This window comes from Chamaea fasciata, unplaced genomic scaffold (genome assembly GCF_029207755.1).
Source record: "Chamaea fasciata isolate MVZ Bird 193981 ecotype frontalis unplaced genomic scaffold, bChaFas1.0.hap1 SCAF_3, whole genome shotgun sequence".
Lineage (NCBI taxonomy): Eukaryota > Metazoa > Chordata > Aves > Passeriformes > Sylviidae > Chamaea > Chamaea fasciata.
Genome location: NW_027094088.1, coordinates 29,181,649 through 29,197,396, shown reverse-complemented (window position 1 = coordinate 29,197,396; position 15,748 = coordinate 29,181,649). Strand labels below are relative to the sequence as shown.

The following is a 15,748-nucleotide window of genomic DNA, read 5'->3' as shown; positions in this document are numbered from 1 at the left end:
GGGCGCTTCCGTCCTCCGGGCTGGAGGAGCGCGGGTGGCGGGGGAGCCGCTCTCGGCGGCGGACCGGGACGCAGTTCCGGCCGTGAGGCCGGAGGGGAGCGGAGGGGTAGGCGGGGGGCGGCGAGCCGCGGCCTTGGGGTGCGGGGCAGCCGCGGGCCCGGGCAGGGAAAGAGGGCGAGTGGCGGGCGAATCGAGTGCGGCCCCCGGAATTTCTCCACGCCGCGGGGCCCGCTCAGCGAGGCCCAGGTGGGCCCGCACCATCCCTTGTTACACACAGAAAGAATTTCCGTCTCACGAGTGCGTTTGTTTCTGCCCCCTCTCCCCTCAGGAAAAGCCGCGACGCGATCCGTATAACACCAGAGTGGCAGCCTGGTGCCGTCGGGGACACTGCGCTGCCCAGCGAGGCACTGAGCGACAGCCGGCTTGGCCGCCGTAACGTGAGGTGGTTGGAGCGCCATCCCAGCTCCAGTGTGTTTTGCTGCCCAAAGTGCTTTTCCCTGCAACAAGGGCCCTTTGTACCCGCAGCGCTTGGTAGCCTTCTTCTGGGCTCTGAACACGACAGGTGACCTGTGTAAAAATGCTGCGATACTGGGGCGAGATCCCGGTTTCCTCCAGCCAGGCCAACCGCAGCTCCTTTGACCTGCTGCAGCGTGAGTTTCGTACTGTGGAAGTCCAGGATCCTCCCCTGCACCAGCCGTCTGCCAACAAACCCCGTCCGACCACCATGCTGGACATCCCCTCCGAGCCCTGCAGCCTCACCATTCACACCATCCAGCTCATCCAGCACAACCGGCGGCTGCGCAGCCTCATCGCCGCCGCTCAGGCTCAGAACCAGCAGCAAGCAGAGGGAATAAAAACCGAAGAGAATGAACCCCTGCCGTCTTGTCCAGCCTCCCCACCTCTCCCTGATGACCTGCTTCCCCTGGATAGCAAAACCCCAAAAATGCCATTTCAGCTGAGGCACAGTGACCCCGAGAGTGATTTCTACAGGTGTGTTGGGATTTCTTTAGGTCAGTTCTTGGCTGAAGGAAAGCCGAGCGTTTTAAAATATATGTGTAGTTGTGTTGATTCCCTTAAGCTGAGGGGCCAAGCAGTTGTATGTAAAGTATAAAACAGGCTTTAGAAAGGAAATACTTGGATTTTTCCTGTGTGAATAATATGCACCTTCCTTGCTTTTGCTTCCTGTCTGTAAAATGTGGATGTGTGGTGCTGATTTCTGTCTTGTTAGTGCCATGCTAAATGCGTGTGCATGGTTTTGGCAGTGGTATTTCGACAGTTTTGGTTACCAGATGTGAAGGCATTTCTATTTAGATCGTTTACAACTGAAGTTGTGCTACTGTAACTGAAGATCCAGAAAACACATGACTAGGTTTTGGCTGTTTAGCTGTAGGTTCTGGGAAGATGATTCGATAATGTATTTGTAAAGTTTCAGTGGCCAAGGACCTGTGGCACAGTGATCATCACATTCCACCCAGTTTGATGGTCTTCCAGTCAGAGCTGGAAATGACTACGGGCGAAGGGAATTCTTGTCTCTGCTACTGGCTCCAACTGGAGAAAGTGTAAAGAAAATTTGCACTGCTTGTACCTCTGCTGCCATCCTTTAATTAAATAGTATTGCCACCATTGCCTGTCTATCCTTCTGACAGGCACTAATTTCACAAGGAGTTGCTGCATTTCTTACAAGATCTTACAATACTTTGTAGGTTATGTGCATTTAAATTAAGGGATTAATCCTTGCTACTCTGTGCACTAATGAACATTTTGAGGGAGAGAGTAACACATTTTAGTTTTTAAAAGGGGTAAATGTGCGGAATATAACTTATCAGTTAAATGCCACTGAGATCTTTAATGGCCTGAGGTTGTATAAAATGTATTTTATTGAAAGATGTTGCATTTGGGAGCTGAGTCTCTCTGAACTGTAGAATGATTCTTTAGTGCTGTTTAGGGAGGAACGCAGTCAATCCCTCTGAGAAGATACAAAGTAATTAACAGAGAGGGGTGAAGGGAAATACAGTTGTGTGAGAGTAGTCAGGGCCTGTGACTCCTGCACCGTGGCCGTGTGGTTTGTAGAACTGAGAAGTGTTCTGTCCTTTCCTCCTCAGTGGCTTCAGCTGGAAGTTCAGTTTTCTATGGCTCTGGCCATCTTTTGAGGTCTGCTTTGTCTTTTTGTTGTTCCTTCCGAGTTTCTGGGGTTCGGGTAAAGAAATGTTATTTAATGGTCAGCCACGTGGGGGAGTGTAAGGACTATGTTGTAGAAACTGGAGAGACAGTTTGGAAATGAAGTGTTTTGTGGCTGACGGAGTGGATTTATAATGAGCTGCAGTGTATTCTAGAATTTAATTGCGTGTTTGCTAACCCAAACACATTTATGCTTTTCCAGGGGGGAGGCTTTGAGTTTGTTGTTGAATGTTTGTTCTTAACCGTTTTGAGACGTGAATTAAGAACAGCGGCTGTTCTATAGGTGCTGTTCTAGTAGCAAAAATGAAGTTCTGTGATTTGCTGATGCTTCTGAGTGTGTAAAATCAAATTAAAGGGAGAACATTCTTATGCATGGTGGTGCTTAAATCTGTGCTGCCTTCTGAAGTACAGTTGTCAGAATTGTAGCATTTGGATAAATCCGTATTTAATTCTGTTTTTTTGGTCAGCAGCCTGGGTCTGAGAGGTAGTGTATAGGTACATTTAGATATGGAAAGAAAGGAGGATAAGAGTGGCCAGCCTGAATCAGATCACAGGTTTAGTTAATGTAGGTCTGTCCTCTTCTGTTTCCCTGTTACTCATTTTCATTCTTTGACACACTGTCCCCATGTCTTTTAGTCTGTTAGCCCCTGAATCGGTTTTGGTTTTGCTCTGCCCTGGCCCATAGGTGTAGCCTCTACCTCCTTGTGTGATGAGGAAGAGGCAGAGCCTAATTTACAGCTATTTGTGAGTTGGTTTGGTTTTATCAGTCCCCCAAAGTCTGTATTAACAATAGTTTTATGATCACTACATTATTCCTCTGCTGCAGTTTTCCAGACTGTTTATAAATACATTAAAAAAAATCATGATTAAAAAAATGTTGATTCTGGCACAGATCCCCAGGGAAGACCTGGACTCCAGAGTGGAGATCTCTGATCTATGATAGATTTGGAGGACTCTGGTAGGTTCATGAAGCAGGTTTTACAGTTAAAAAAAGCTCTCTGGGGTCTTTCTGAGTGTAACATATTTACTTGTGTGTCCTCTAGTTCTTTGAATTTCCCTGATGCTCCAAAATATATCCATGCTTCCCAGCCTGCAGTTTTCCACATCTCTTCTGGAGGTTTCTGAACATTAAAGGAAAATGTTTTCACATTTTTTGTCTTCTGGTCCTCACGGACCAAGGCAGTTTGAAGCAAGAGGTGACTCACCACAGCTATTCAGCTCTTTCATCCTTGCAATCCTTTGGTATTCTTGGATGAAATACCATCTGGTCGTGGTGATGTTTCAGTTCTTGGGATGTGCAATAAGGGATTAATGTTTGGTTTTGCTTGGTGTAGAAACAGAAAAGAAGCTTAAAATGTAATTGATGGAGAATGGGTAAGGAACTGTAGAATTGAAACTACCACTTTGACAGGAGACTCTTATCATGTAACAGCTGCTAGCTTTTCCATCTTCTCTGCTCAGCTTCCTCAGATTAGCATGTATCCATCTTCAAAGGAAGGCTCATCTACTCGTGTGCCTCTTGTGTGTGCATGGTTGGGTTCTTAACAGATTCCTCAGTCATTTGGTTATTTGCATTCCTGACCACACTGGATTGCACTGAAAGGTAATCTGTAAACAGAATTGGGAGCTTGCAATGGGAAGACAGCTCTTGGCAGAAGGACTTGTAGTGAAGAAATGCCTGTACAGAAGTAGAGGAGTACATGTCAGTGGGATAGCGGCTTTAATGCAGGGAAGGATTTGGAGCAGTGGTAATTAAAGTGAGCAGAGGACACTTCCCCTGATGATCTAAGTGCTTTGGCTTAGCCTGTTTCTAAGCTGACAGGTGTGGGTTAGGCCACTGGCACCCAATTTATTTTTGCCATTATCTATTGAGCAATTTCTTTTCGTTCCTGTGCAGCTTTCTGTAGACATAGCAGAGGTATTTAAAAAGAGACTTATCCAGGATGAGGTGTAAAAAGACTCTTTCCTGAAAGAAAACAGCTTTCTGGTTTGAGTTAGTGTGCTGTGTTCTTTGGTGCTCCCTCTGACTATGTATCTTGTTTCTGCAATGTTCTCCTTGATTTTACTGCTTTGGGAAAATGGCTCTAAAGCAGCCTTGTTGCAGCTCATTTGGTAGAAATTCAACTTCACAGCATAATGTTTCATTCAATTGTCCTGTTCATAGGAAAAACAGTCCCTCCCTCCATCTGCTGCTGGCTTATGCTCACCTAGGAGGGAGCAGGGCACTTCAATCCATTCCTGCAGTCAATTGAACCTCAGCTGCTGATCCTTGTGCTGACTTGGCCTGTCCCCTGAAGACAGTTACATGAGAAAGGAGCCATGAGCTCCCCTTCCCTCTAAGGAAAACAGCCCTACAGAAGAGGAGCTTGGAGGAACGGATTGTGCTGCCTCTGTGGGGTGGCTCGTTGTCACTTACCTGACTGACACAGAAAGTGGGCCTTTTGTGAGTCCTGAAAACTGACTGAATCAGAAAATAACTCTGGTTGGTATAAATGGACACTATTTTCATGTCTTCTGTTGTGAAGCTCTGTGTGGTTTTGGTAGTGGTGGGAGAAGGCTGGCCTTTGAGTCTAATGAATTTGTAGCTTGACAGGTAGATTTCTGTCTGGGGCATCATCTAGTGTTGGCGGCCCATATGTAAAATATATAGCACTCTGTTAGAAATATAAAATTGAAGAGTGGCAGGTTGGCCAGTATTTATGATAAACTTCATACTATATTTTCAGTAGAGGTGATCACTTCCATGTCACAGGCCTAATTCCCTGTCCTGTTAATCTCTGGTGACAAAACTTCAGGGATTAATGCTCTCGTGTTTACTTGTAGATGTATGATTGAGCCTTTCAGGAGAAGAACTAAGTGCTGCAGAGGGTGGCATTCTGCATGATGATAATACCTGGATGGGGGCTTTTTTGTGCTGAATATCTGGATGAAACCTAAGACAAATGCTCTTCAGCTATGATCATCAGGGAAAAGAAGAAGTTTGCTTGTCCTTTTTGGGAAGGCTTGACATTAGATAACTGCTTTCAGCATAAATATGTCTATGTGACTGTTTTTGGTCATGTGCATTCTTACCAGAGGGTACCTGAAAGTTAAAGGAGATGAAGAAAAATTATTTTCTTTGTTGGTTTCTATTAACATCTACAACAACATTTCAATTTTTGCTCTCTGTTCTGGCTTTTAATCATATTTCTCTGTTGTTTATTGTGAGAAACAAGAAAACAAGAAGAAACAAGAGAAGAAAACATAAAAATAAGAAAAACAAAACCAAATTGATTTGCCTTACCAAGAGCAAGAGATGGAGATTTGGGTTTGAGTATAGTACCTGAAATGTCTTTCCTCTCTGTCTTTAATTGATTAGATTTCAAGTTGATTATGTGTCTACCAGCATAGTGGCCTAGCTGCATTTTAATGCTCCCAATTAGTTTCTTTTCCTCTAGGAGTTTAAAAGAGACACAACACTCTCTGCTGCTTCTGAGCAGTGATATGCATTACTGAATGGCTGTTTCACTCTGCAAGTGGCTGAGTATCCTGCTTGGGCTTGCCAAAATCTGTGTAATTTAAGTTTATCCACACTGTTTTTTGGAATGTCTCTGCATTAATCGTAGTGTGACATTCAGTTTTGATAGCATAAGATGATCTCCACTGCTGGCTGCTGGACAGCTAGGTATGCCCTTTATATAAAAAAAAGAGATTCTTTTTTATAGACATGAATTTTAAGGCTGATTTTCTTGGATGGTTGTTTATTTCTGTTGTAAACTCTTGGTCCTGGTGTTGTGTGAGACATATGGCTGTTTGTGAACTTCAGAATTCTGCTGCTGAGGTGCGGGGGGGAGTGAGGGAGATGTAAAAATAGTATGGGTGACACTTGGTTTATAAAGAAACTGATGATCTTTTAATTCATCTTGTCAGGGTGCCTGCTGTCTTCTTTGCAAAGTAGTTACATAATTGAGTGGAAATTGGGATGCTAGTCATTTTCCATCAATTAATAACTGGGATGAATCCATGACCTGAGATTCACATATTGTTCTTAATATCTGCTTAGAAATGTGATCACATGCCACTCTTAATATAGTGTGATTCCCCCTTTATTTGAATAATCAGAAAGTGTTGCACTGGCGTTCTTAAAGATGAATAATTTTCATCCTAATAGCTCTAAGTTTCACCTTCCTTTTCACTCCTCTTCACTTTTTTACTGCTGTGTTTCAGTAGTTTTACTGCTGTGTTTTCTGTGTCAACTCTGAGGATCAGGGGAAGCTGAGGCTCTGTGGCCCAGCTTCTTAGTGACACTGAAGGGTACCTCATGAATAGTTGGAGAGACAGAGTAGTGAGGATTTTATCAAGCCATCAATACTGTCTGTGTGCTGTTAAATCAGGTACTTCTGCTGGAAAGAGTGTGTGTGATATGCAGGTTATCTAGGGTTAACAGCGAGGAGAATCTCCTGGTGCCATGTGGAAGGTGTTGGGAGAAATTGATCAGAAGCAAATGAAGAATGAAATTGTTAGCTTAATTCTGCCCCTGGTGCTGAATGGAGTGTAAAAAAGTGTATGAGTATCATACTTAGCAGTAATGGAATTTGATTTTTTGACACCAACATTTGAAGTCCGTGTTACTGATACGGACAAATAGAGTACATGCACTTAATTGTGAGTTGAGAAATCTGGTAGATATGTGTTCCCCTACTGGAGGCCTTGCCTTAATTCCTCTGGGGAATATCTATTTGTTAACTCGTGTTGATGAAAAACTTGGTTGGCTGACTATAAGAGAATGATGTTTGAAGTGCTCATGTCAGTTGTTCTCCATCTCCTCCATCCTGTGTAGTCACTCCTTCCTGCTTAGCAACAGAGGAGGGAGGTCTTAAACCCAAGGCCAGGGAATGGTGCTTTATGGCCAAGCTTTTCCAGGCCCCCTCCCAGGGCCTGGTGTTCACATCTTAGGTTGCCTGTGGGGATACTTCTTTCAGTGTCATGCCTAGTGACTGCTGGAAATGAGGGCAGAGAAACAGTCTTTTTGGCTACAGGATACCTCTATTAAATGTATGTGTGTCCCATTTCTTGCTTTTTTATGTGTCTTTTGCTTTAGAAATTCCAATCTTGTCTGTCCCAGAAGCCTTTGTGTCTGACTATTAGGCCTGCGACATCAGAGATAATAAGGAAGAGCAATGTGATTAACTGAGAGGGGAAGTTATTTGCCTTTTTTTGTTTGTGTCAAGGACCCATTTAATTCACATCTCCAGGAGAAAAGCTCTTGGGTGGGAAGGGAGATGCATAAGGGTTCAGAAGATTTGCCTCCCACATTCATGAATCACCCAAAGAATCTTGTGGCATTAGAAGGGAAAATGCAACTTGGACGTGCTGATTTGGAGGGGGAGGGGAAGAAGGAAAAGCAGATAATCACTTATTAGGTAGATATGTAACAGTGAAGGTGTGGAGAACCCAAAGGCCCTGCTTTCCCTTTGTGCATCACCTTATTATTGACAGTATCTCTTCAACTGATACAGTCCTTCAGATTTTTGAAAGCGTGCTGTTTTTGTCTTTGCTGTTTTTCAGAGGGAAAGGGGAGCCAGTGACAGAGCTGAGCTGGTCCTCGTGCCGGCAGCTGCTGTACCAGTCGATGGCCATCATCCTGGCACACACGGGCTTCGAGTGCGCCAACGAGAGCGTCCTGGAGACGCTGACGGACATCGCGCATGAGTACTGCCTCAAGTTCACTAAGCTGCTGCGCTGCGCCGTGGACAGGGAGGCGCGCCTCGGGCACACCCCCTTCCCTGATGTCATGGAGCAGGTCTTCCACGAAGTGGGCATTGGCAGTGTGCTCTCCCTGCAGAAGTTCTGGCAGCACCGCATTAAGGATTACCACAGCTACATGCTTCAGGTGAGAGGGGCGTTAGGGACCTGGCAGCACCAAGAAATGTACCCCAGTACAGTTGCTTATTCCTTGGTCGAGTCCTGAGTCTTACTGAGGGGAAGTCTGACTGGAAAACCTCCTGAGTGTGGAGAGGAGTCATCAAGGGAAAGAGAACAGGAACTTTTGACTGGAAGACAGAGCCCCTTACTTGTCTTCCTGGTGAGACTAAGGATGACCTACTGATGGCTTGCCTGAATTTAAGAAGAGTTCCCCAGCTCTTGAATTACCCAGTCAAAATTATCAAGTAGAGGTAAAATCAGAACTGACTGATGAACTGAATCTTCTCCTTTAGTGGGATATTTGGCTGGTTAACATTTTGGAAATCATGTAAGCAGACATAAATTTCTAGGCTGTAGAGTGGTTCACTTAAGCAAGGAGTGACTTCCTTAAAAGTAAGGAGTGTAGGGTAGTATTTTGCTGATCTGAGTTGTCACACAGATGCTACCTTCTTCTCATATAAAAACAAGAATCTAAAGAGTTGTCTTTGTTAGAAACATGCCTGCTCAAAATACCAGTTTTGTTCATTTTTGTTCAAATGTTTTTGTTCAAAAGGACACTTTCGGAATCTGGGTTTTCTGCATCATTCTGCTGCTACAGTTCACTCTCACCCTGCAGCTGATCACTGTCTTTATGATCATTGTTCTTTATGCAGGACTGAGGTCCACAGTAGCCCCTTTATTTGGAAGTATATCTAGAAGGGGGAAGTAGGCTTTGCTATTCTTTTTCCTGCGTGCTTCTGCTGTTTAAAAGTCTTGCAGTTTCCTGGAGCACGGATCACTGACTGTTGGGTTTTAGTGGTATAAACAAGTATTTGTTAGAAGCAGATGAAATCTGAAATGTTTAAATTTATTTGTTTACTGTTGTTAAGTTTCTGGAAGTACGGGGTATTTCTAAGTCTCATTCCTGTATTTGTTTCACTTCTCTAACTGGAGAAAACTCCTGTGTATTTTGCTGTAAATCTGACAGAATTTACTCAGGCTTTGCCCAGTGGTGACTACAGGGCTGTTGAAGATCGAGGTGCTTGGTTTTTAATGCTTGGATGAATTTGTTATTGGAGGATGAAAACAGTCTTATAGGTAAAAGCAGTGAGACACTGCTTTTGTTTTATGCTCTGTTTAAATTTCTGAGCCTCATCATTTCTGTTTATAAAAGGAAAGTGCTCATGTTTATCAGTGAGATTTTAGTGGATTAAACCTCTTATTAAAGTCTCTTGTTACAGCACAGAAGGCGCACTTAAGGGGAAAAAAGTCTCTTGTGTAGCTGGTAAGTTGTTTACTTGTTCATTCAGGTCAGATGTTAATAATGTTCAGGGAACAGAGTGCACTGCAATGTAATTGCCATCAGATCCTCTGAAGTCACTCTCACCTCTCTGGTCTCTTTTTCACCTGCTGATCTTTGACAGGTTAGCAAGCAGCTCTCTGAAGAATACGAGAAGATTGTCAACCCTGAAAAGGCAGCAGAAGACACAAAACCTGTGAAAATTAAAGAGGAACCTGTTAGTGATATTACTTTCCCCATAAGTGAAGAGCTGGAAGGAGATCTGGCTTCTGGTGACCAGTCTTTGCCTGTTGGAGTTCTTGGAGCTCAAAGTGAGCGCTTCTCTGCCAACTTGGAAGTAGAAGCTTCCCCACAGACTTCAGGTAGGGGTTTCTTGCTTCTCCTGGAAACAGTCCTTCAGCAGTTCCATGTGATCTTGTTTCCTCTGATTAGGTTTGGATTTGTGTCCAGAGATTGATATTCCTGCAAACTTGAAAGCCATGTTCCTTACGTAGTTTAGGCACTGAATGAATTCTGGAAATATGACTGGTACTTGCTGCTGTCCTTCATATTCAGAAGTTACCCTGGTAATCACAGTCACTGTTTTATGAAAGCTTGTCAGTGACTTATGTGAAATGGGTTCCTGGGAATCCCTCCTAGTGTCTCTACCCCAAAGCCTGCTGTACTTCGCTGAGGCCATGGAAAATGAAATGGTGAGTGAATTAGTGAAGTTATAGAGACTGCACTCTTTTACTCAGAGTACCATCCCTTGAGGGCTTTGAAGCACACTGGTGGCAAGTGTGGGAGAATCTGCTATGTCTGTGCCTGCTCTGTATCTGCACAAAAGTTTCATTCTTTTCACTGTTTGGTGAAGCTGGACATCTTGAAATGAAAAAGAGGCAGTTTTGATTTTGCATAGAACCACCTGAACTCTGGCAGTCCCTGCAATAATAACTTTCACTTTAAAATCTGGTTAAAAAACAATGAAGCTTGTTCTTCTATTAACCCTAAGCTAAATAGCATAGATAGTGAGGTTAGAGTATACTTCTGAGTCCATTAGTTTTTTTGCATTGTGATGAGTTTTAAAAAACATAAATCCATCTAGTGTTTTTCTGAAAGCTCATACTGTTTTCCATATCACCTCTGAAATGTGAAGTATTTGCAATTTTGTGGGAGAAGGAACAGCAGATTCCTCTGGCCCATCCAGGATTGTGAGTGATTCATCTGGAAGGTTTTGTATTAACATCTACCACTTGAGACCCAGGGGTTAGCATGCTAGCTGTATATTAAATGCCTCTTGCTTCTCTGATGCAGAATTGATGTTTTCTAATTAAGAATACAAGTGCTCTGTTCCTCCCTGAAAATCCCTCTTCACTTCACAAGAGCCTCTGGAAATCTCATCTGTGAGAAGTTCCAGTCTAGACCTGGGCAGGCTGGAGAGTTGTAATATCCTCAGGAGCAAGAAAAAGCTGCTGCAATTAGAACACCGTCTTCTCGAAATGCAGGTGTGAGGCCTGCAGGGAGGGCAGCGAGGCTTCAGTGTCTGAGGGCAAAACTCTCATTACAGCCTTCCATGTTCTTACTGTGTTTTTGTGGATGTCTGACATTGCAGTTGTGAGCTGGCTGCTTACTTTCATTGCAGCTGGAGAAATGGAGGCAAAATTGTTCCTTGTTCTTCCACCTCTCAGGATAACATGAAGATTAGCTTATTTGTGAAGTACTTTGAAGTTAAAGTGCTTTGAAGATGAAACATCCTGTGTTGATGCTTAAGTACTTTTAGTCATTAGTGACACTCTTAGTGACAGGTGACAGAGCTGAAAGGAATAAGGCTGAGCCATGAAGAGCAATTGATGAAGGAAAGACACAGTTTAGTTTAGTGAGCACCTTTGATTATTATGTAGACTGGAGCTGTAACTCTGGAACTAATAGCAATTTAGTGATGTGTCTGTTGTTGTTGACAGGGATGCATTTACTTATGATTAACTTAGCATAGGAAGGACTTCCATTAAGGCAACTGAGCTAATGTAGGCTGTGTTATCCAAAAAGTCTCATAAACCTTGATTTTGGCTAAGCTGATCTGGAAGAGATTCCTGACTTCTTCATAAAGGAGAATTCTTGGCACAGACACGTGTTGGAACATTTGTTCTGTTTGTAATTTCTACTAATAATGGCCTGTTGTTACTAGTATATTGATAACAGGGAATGGTCATGGGTTTGGCTTAGTACAAGAGCTTTGGTTGTGCTTCCAAACTGTAGCCATGCTCTTTGAGACATGAAGTTTGGAAATGGTTTGGAAACTAAAAATGGTTTCCATTTTTTTTTTATTTTTAAATTTTCCACATGAACTGAAACCCCACACAAGAGAGAGAAGATTTCACGGTTTATTCAGTTCTGGTCTGTTAATGCCCATCTCAGCAAGGAGACCAATTAGTGTATTTTTAATAGGATTTTTGTCTCACTTTAAACTTGAACAGAAATAATGCAATCTGTAATTACTTCTCTTGGGGAGAAAACATTTGTGATTTTCAAGGAACATGGTTTGGTAATCTTCTACAGAAAATCCTCAATTATTGCTCAGATTGCACACTAGTCCAGAAATGTTTTATAAAAAAGTGAGGCGGGGGGAACTATTTCTCAGCAAGGCATCTGTGAGGTTGAGCCAAAAGGACTTCATTCCATTCTGCTGAAGGGATGGGATGAGACCTGTGGGTATTGAGTAGAAGGAAGCAGGAAGGCAGGTGGCTGACTGCAGCTTTAATGTCTCTGCATTTCAATGCTGAAAGTGGTATTTGGGACTGTTCATCTCCCTGCTCCTCTGCCCGCTCACTTCACCTGCCCTGCAGAAGCCCAGGATGTCTGATGATTGCAAGGCCCTCACAATGACTTCTGGACTTCCTCAAAGTCCTGCTTCTGCGGGGTGTGGTCTGTGTGCTGTTGGTGTACTTGCTGCTGGGACACTCCTGGAGAGTGATGTGGAGTTGTTTATCATGCAGAAAATCACATGGAGGCTAACAGTGAAAGGGTACCATCATATTTTTTGGAGTGGCAATTCCTGGGCAGTTAAAAATAAGTCAACAGATATTTTTTATTGATCACAGTGCTTGGTGTGTTTTGTTTGCTTTCCCCCAGCATAGTTAACCTGTGGCTTTGCTTTTGCTCCATCTTTACCTTTGCTGCTGTTCTTTGTATCTGTGTGCTGTTTGTGATTTATATTTTTACTCAGTTACTACTGTGTGCTTTTTCCTTCTCTAGGCGCTGAGGTGAACGCTTCCCCACTGTGGAACTTGGCACAGGTGAAAATGGAGCCACAGGAAAATGAGGAGGCTAATGTGCATGGCCACGGGGTCCTGGGCAGTGATGTCTTTGAGGAACCAATGTCAGGCATGAGTGAAGCTGGGATGCCACAAAGCCCCAATGGCTCTGAGAGCAGCTATGGTTCTCATTCTGCTGACAGCCTGATGGGATCCTCACCTGTCTTCAACCAGCGCTGCAAAAAAAAGATGAAGAAGATGTGAAAAGGAACAGTCTTTTTATTTAGTCCTGATAGTGTGCAACAGACACTTGAAAGGAACTAGTAGAGTACTGTGATAATTCCAACACAGGGCTGGCCCCGGTGTGTGAGGGACCTGCATAAAATTACTATGAGAGGTTTGATGTGTTGCTCCCCTCTTTGCTGGCTTCTGTGCTCCATCCTGATTCATGAGACTGGAGATCACCCTTTACATTTGATGATGGCGTGGCTTGCTTTGTCAGATTAATGAGGAACGTGCCGGTGAAAAGTAGTTGTGAGGAGATTTTCTAAGTTACAGAACCAAAAGTAGTTGTGAGGAGATTTTCTAAGTTACAGAACCATTGAATAGTTGGGTTTGAAGGGACCTTGTGGTATTTCTACTCCAGCCTCCTTCTCAGATCTCAGCCAGGTAGAGCAGTTTGCTAAGGGATTTGTCTGTTTGAGTTTTGAGTATCTACAAGGATGGTGATGCCAAATCTCTCTGGGCAACTTTTTCCTATATTTTCAACTCTCACAGTAAGAAAAAGAATATATTTGCATCTCGCTGGAATTGCCCATGTTCCAGCTTGTGTTCACTGCCTCTTGTTCTGTCATTGTTCATCTCTGAGAAGAGTCTGACTGCCTTCTCTAACCCAGTTATTAAGGGATTATATACAATGAGATCTCTTTTTAGCCTTTTCCTAAGTGTGGAGAAACCCTGTTGCCTGAACTCTCCTTACTCGTCCTGTGCCACAGCCCCCAAACCAGCTCTGTGACCTTCCACTGTAATTGCTGCAGTGCCCTTGTAAGGGGGAGCACAAAAATGGATGCCATCCTCCAAACACTATCTTGTGATCACTGAATAAAGAGGAATAATAATTTCCCTCAGTGTGCTGGCTGCCTGCTCACTGACTTGTGGGCAGCAAGAGAGTCCTAAGTCAGGGTATTTTATCTGGAGAGGCGTCAGTGATGGTGATGACATGGCAAAGATGCTGCAGCATGGTCTGACAGTGCCATTAGCTGCTCCCTCAGTGCCTTCACGTTCAACCTGTTGGTTTCAATGGGCCTAAGTTCACACTAACTCAATCTTCCTCTGCTGTAGGCAATGCTTTATTCCTGCATGCTGCTAGAAGGCTCGAGGACCTGGCAGGCCTTAAAGCAGAACTTATCAGTGGAAACAGGTGAAAAATGTTGTGTACATGAGCCTGAAAGTACAAAAAGCATCCTTTGTTACCATATTGTTTGCATTGTTGAACAGTAAATCGTATTTTCTTTAACCTTGCTTTGGCTTTCCTAATTGTTTCTGCTTATTTGGACTGTGTCTCTATATCTCTGCTGGCCAGCCCATCCTCACTTCCACTTCTGTGTACCTTTCTGTTTGTGTTTGAGATCAGTCAGGAGTTCCTCAGTCATCTGTGCTGGCCTTCTGTCATGACTGCTGTAATTTCTGCCTGGCAGAAAGGACTGATTTTTTACTTTGAGAAGGCTGTCTTTGAAGATAAAGCAGCACCCTTGGGTTCCTTTGGGCAGCCAGGACAGAATTCCCCTTGTGAAATTCTGCTGAGACATTCCTTTAATAAAACGAAATACGTCGACCTAAAGGTAGAGGACTCTGTCTTGTACACATTTCTCAGGATTTAAATGGCACAGTTCTATGTCTTCTGCAGCTAAGACACTCATGTTCTCCATCAATTCTTCCATGTTAGAAGCAAGACCAACAGAGCTTACTCCCTAGCAGATTACTTGATCATCTATTCAGGAAAGTTGATGTGGTTTTCTGGAGAGAATGCAACAGCTTTTAGTAATGGTGTGAGCCTGTACTGGCAATGCAAACTTTTCCTTTGCTGTCATTGGATTGAGTGCAGCAACTTCAGGCTGGCTGAGGTTTCATATTCAAGGTTGTTATCTTGACAACTTAGTCTGAAACAGAATCTATTTTGCTGCTTGCTTTTATGGCTCAGCTGACTGATGGCATTTTTTTTGTTCTGCACAATCCTCAGTTGATCAACTCGGTCTTTAACTTGATTCAGTGTGTCTCTCTCTTGAAAGAGCTAGAATGAACATGAATCAAGAATGAACAGCCACTTAAACTGGCTTTATACCTGTAACCCCTTGGGATGGTTGAGGGAAAATTACCAGACCTACCATTTATCTTTACAATTGCAGGTTTATCTTTTGAAAGAATGAGCTTCAGGCATAGTATTTTTGTTTCTGTATAACATGCCTGGCCTTAATTCTTTTTTCCTAACTGAATTTCTCTTCCACTTTATAGAAGTGGAATCCAAACATAAAATTCCTCAATGTCTAATAAGAATGCGTGACCATAGGCTTTTATGGACAATGGAGTTAAAATTGTCCATCACAGTTTTAAAGGTCTCTCCTGGGGGGTAAACTCTCACTATTTTAAGCCTAGTCAGTAGTAGAAGCATATACCAGGAAATCTTTATTTCGATTCCCCCTGAGTCACCATTAGCCAAGCTGCAATGTCCCTGTTTTCTCAGCTGTAAAAAAGAATAGTAATATTTGCCTTTCAGAAGTGGGTTTGAGATTTAGTTACTCTGCAAGAAAAAGGTGCAGTAATCATTTAGAGAGTTTTGTGAGAACTGCTAGCTTTTATTCCACTTCAGTTGGACTGTTGTTGGCTGGAGAATGCTTAGATGGTCCCTGAAATGTCCTAGATGACACAGATTTTAAGTGAAACTGCTGATCACAAAGAAGTACAGCACAGCTCTGCTGTTCAACTGCCCAGGTACAAGGAAGGCATTTGGGGTGGTACCTTCTCACTCAGCTTTAGTGTCTGCATCTAAACTTGTTCCTTTGGGCCACACTTGCAGCTGAAGAGAAATAATCATTCTTAGGTCACTGTCCTTTTGGCCTTGAGGTAGAACTATAAAGCAGGTTGAATGAATGGCAGTTTT

General features: G+C 43.3%; 1 protein-coding gene across 1 annotated transcript; it reads left to right on the top strand.

Annotated features, from left to right (window-relative positions):
• Positions 1-183: 183 nt before the first annotated feature.
• On the top strand, positions 184-14,107 carry SUPT7L (SPT7 like, STAGA complex subunit gamma). Its single transcript, XM_066178449.1, has 4 exons — positions 184-990; positions 7,726-8,050; positions 9,486-9,723; positions 12,593-14,107. Exons 1-4 carry the CDS (start codon positions 578-580, stop codon positions 12,853-12,855), a joined length of 1,239 nt encoding a protein of 412 aa, XP_066034546.1. The 5' UTR covers positions 184-577; the 3' UTR covers positions 12,856-14,107.
• The last annotated feature ends 1,641 nt before the right edge of the window (positions 14,108-15,748 follow it).

Excerpts from the sequence above, each read along its gene's own strand:
- SUPT7L (XM_066178449.1), top strand. The coding sequence starts at position 578 with ATGCTGCGATACTGGGGCGAGATCCCGGTTTCCTCCAGCCAGGCCAAC. Across the intron at positions 991-7,725 it reads CCCGAGAGTGATTTCTACAG|AGGGAAAGGGGAGCCAGTGA; the intron begins GTGTGTTGGGAT and ends GCTGTTTTTCAG. Across the intron at positions 8,051-9,485 it reads ACCACAGCTACATGCTTCAG|GTTAGCAAGCAGCTCTCTGA; the intron begins GTGAGAGGGGCG and ends GATCTTTGACAG.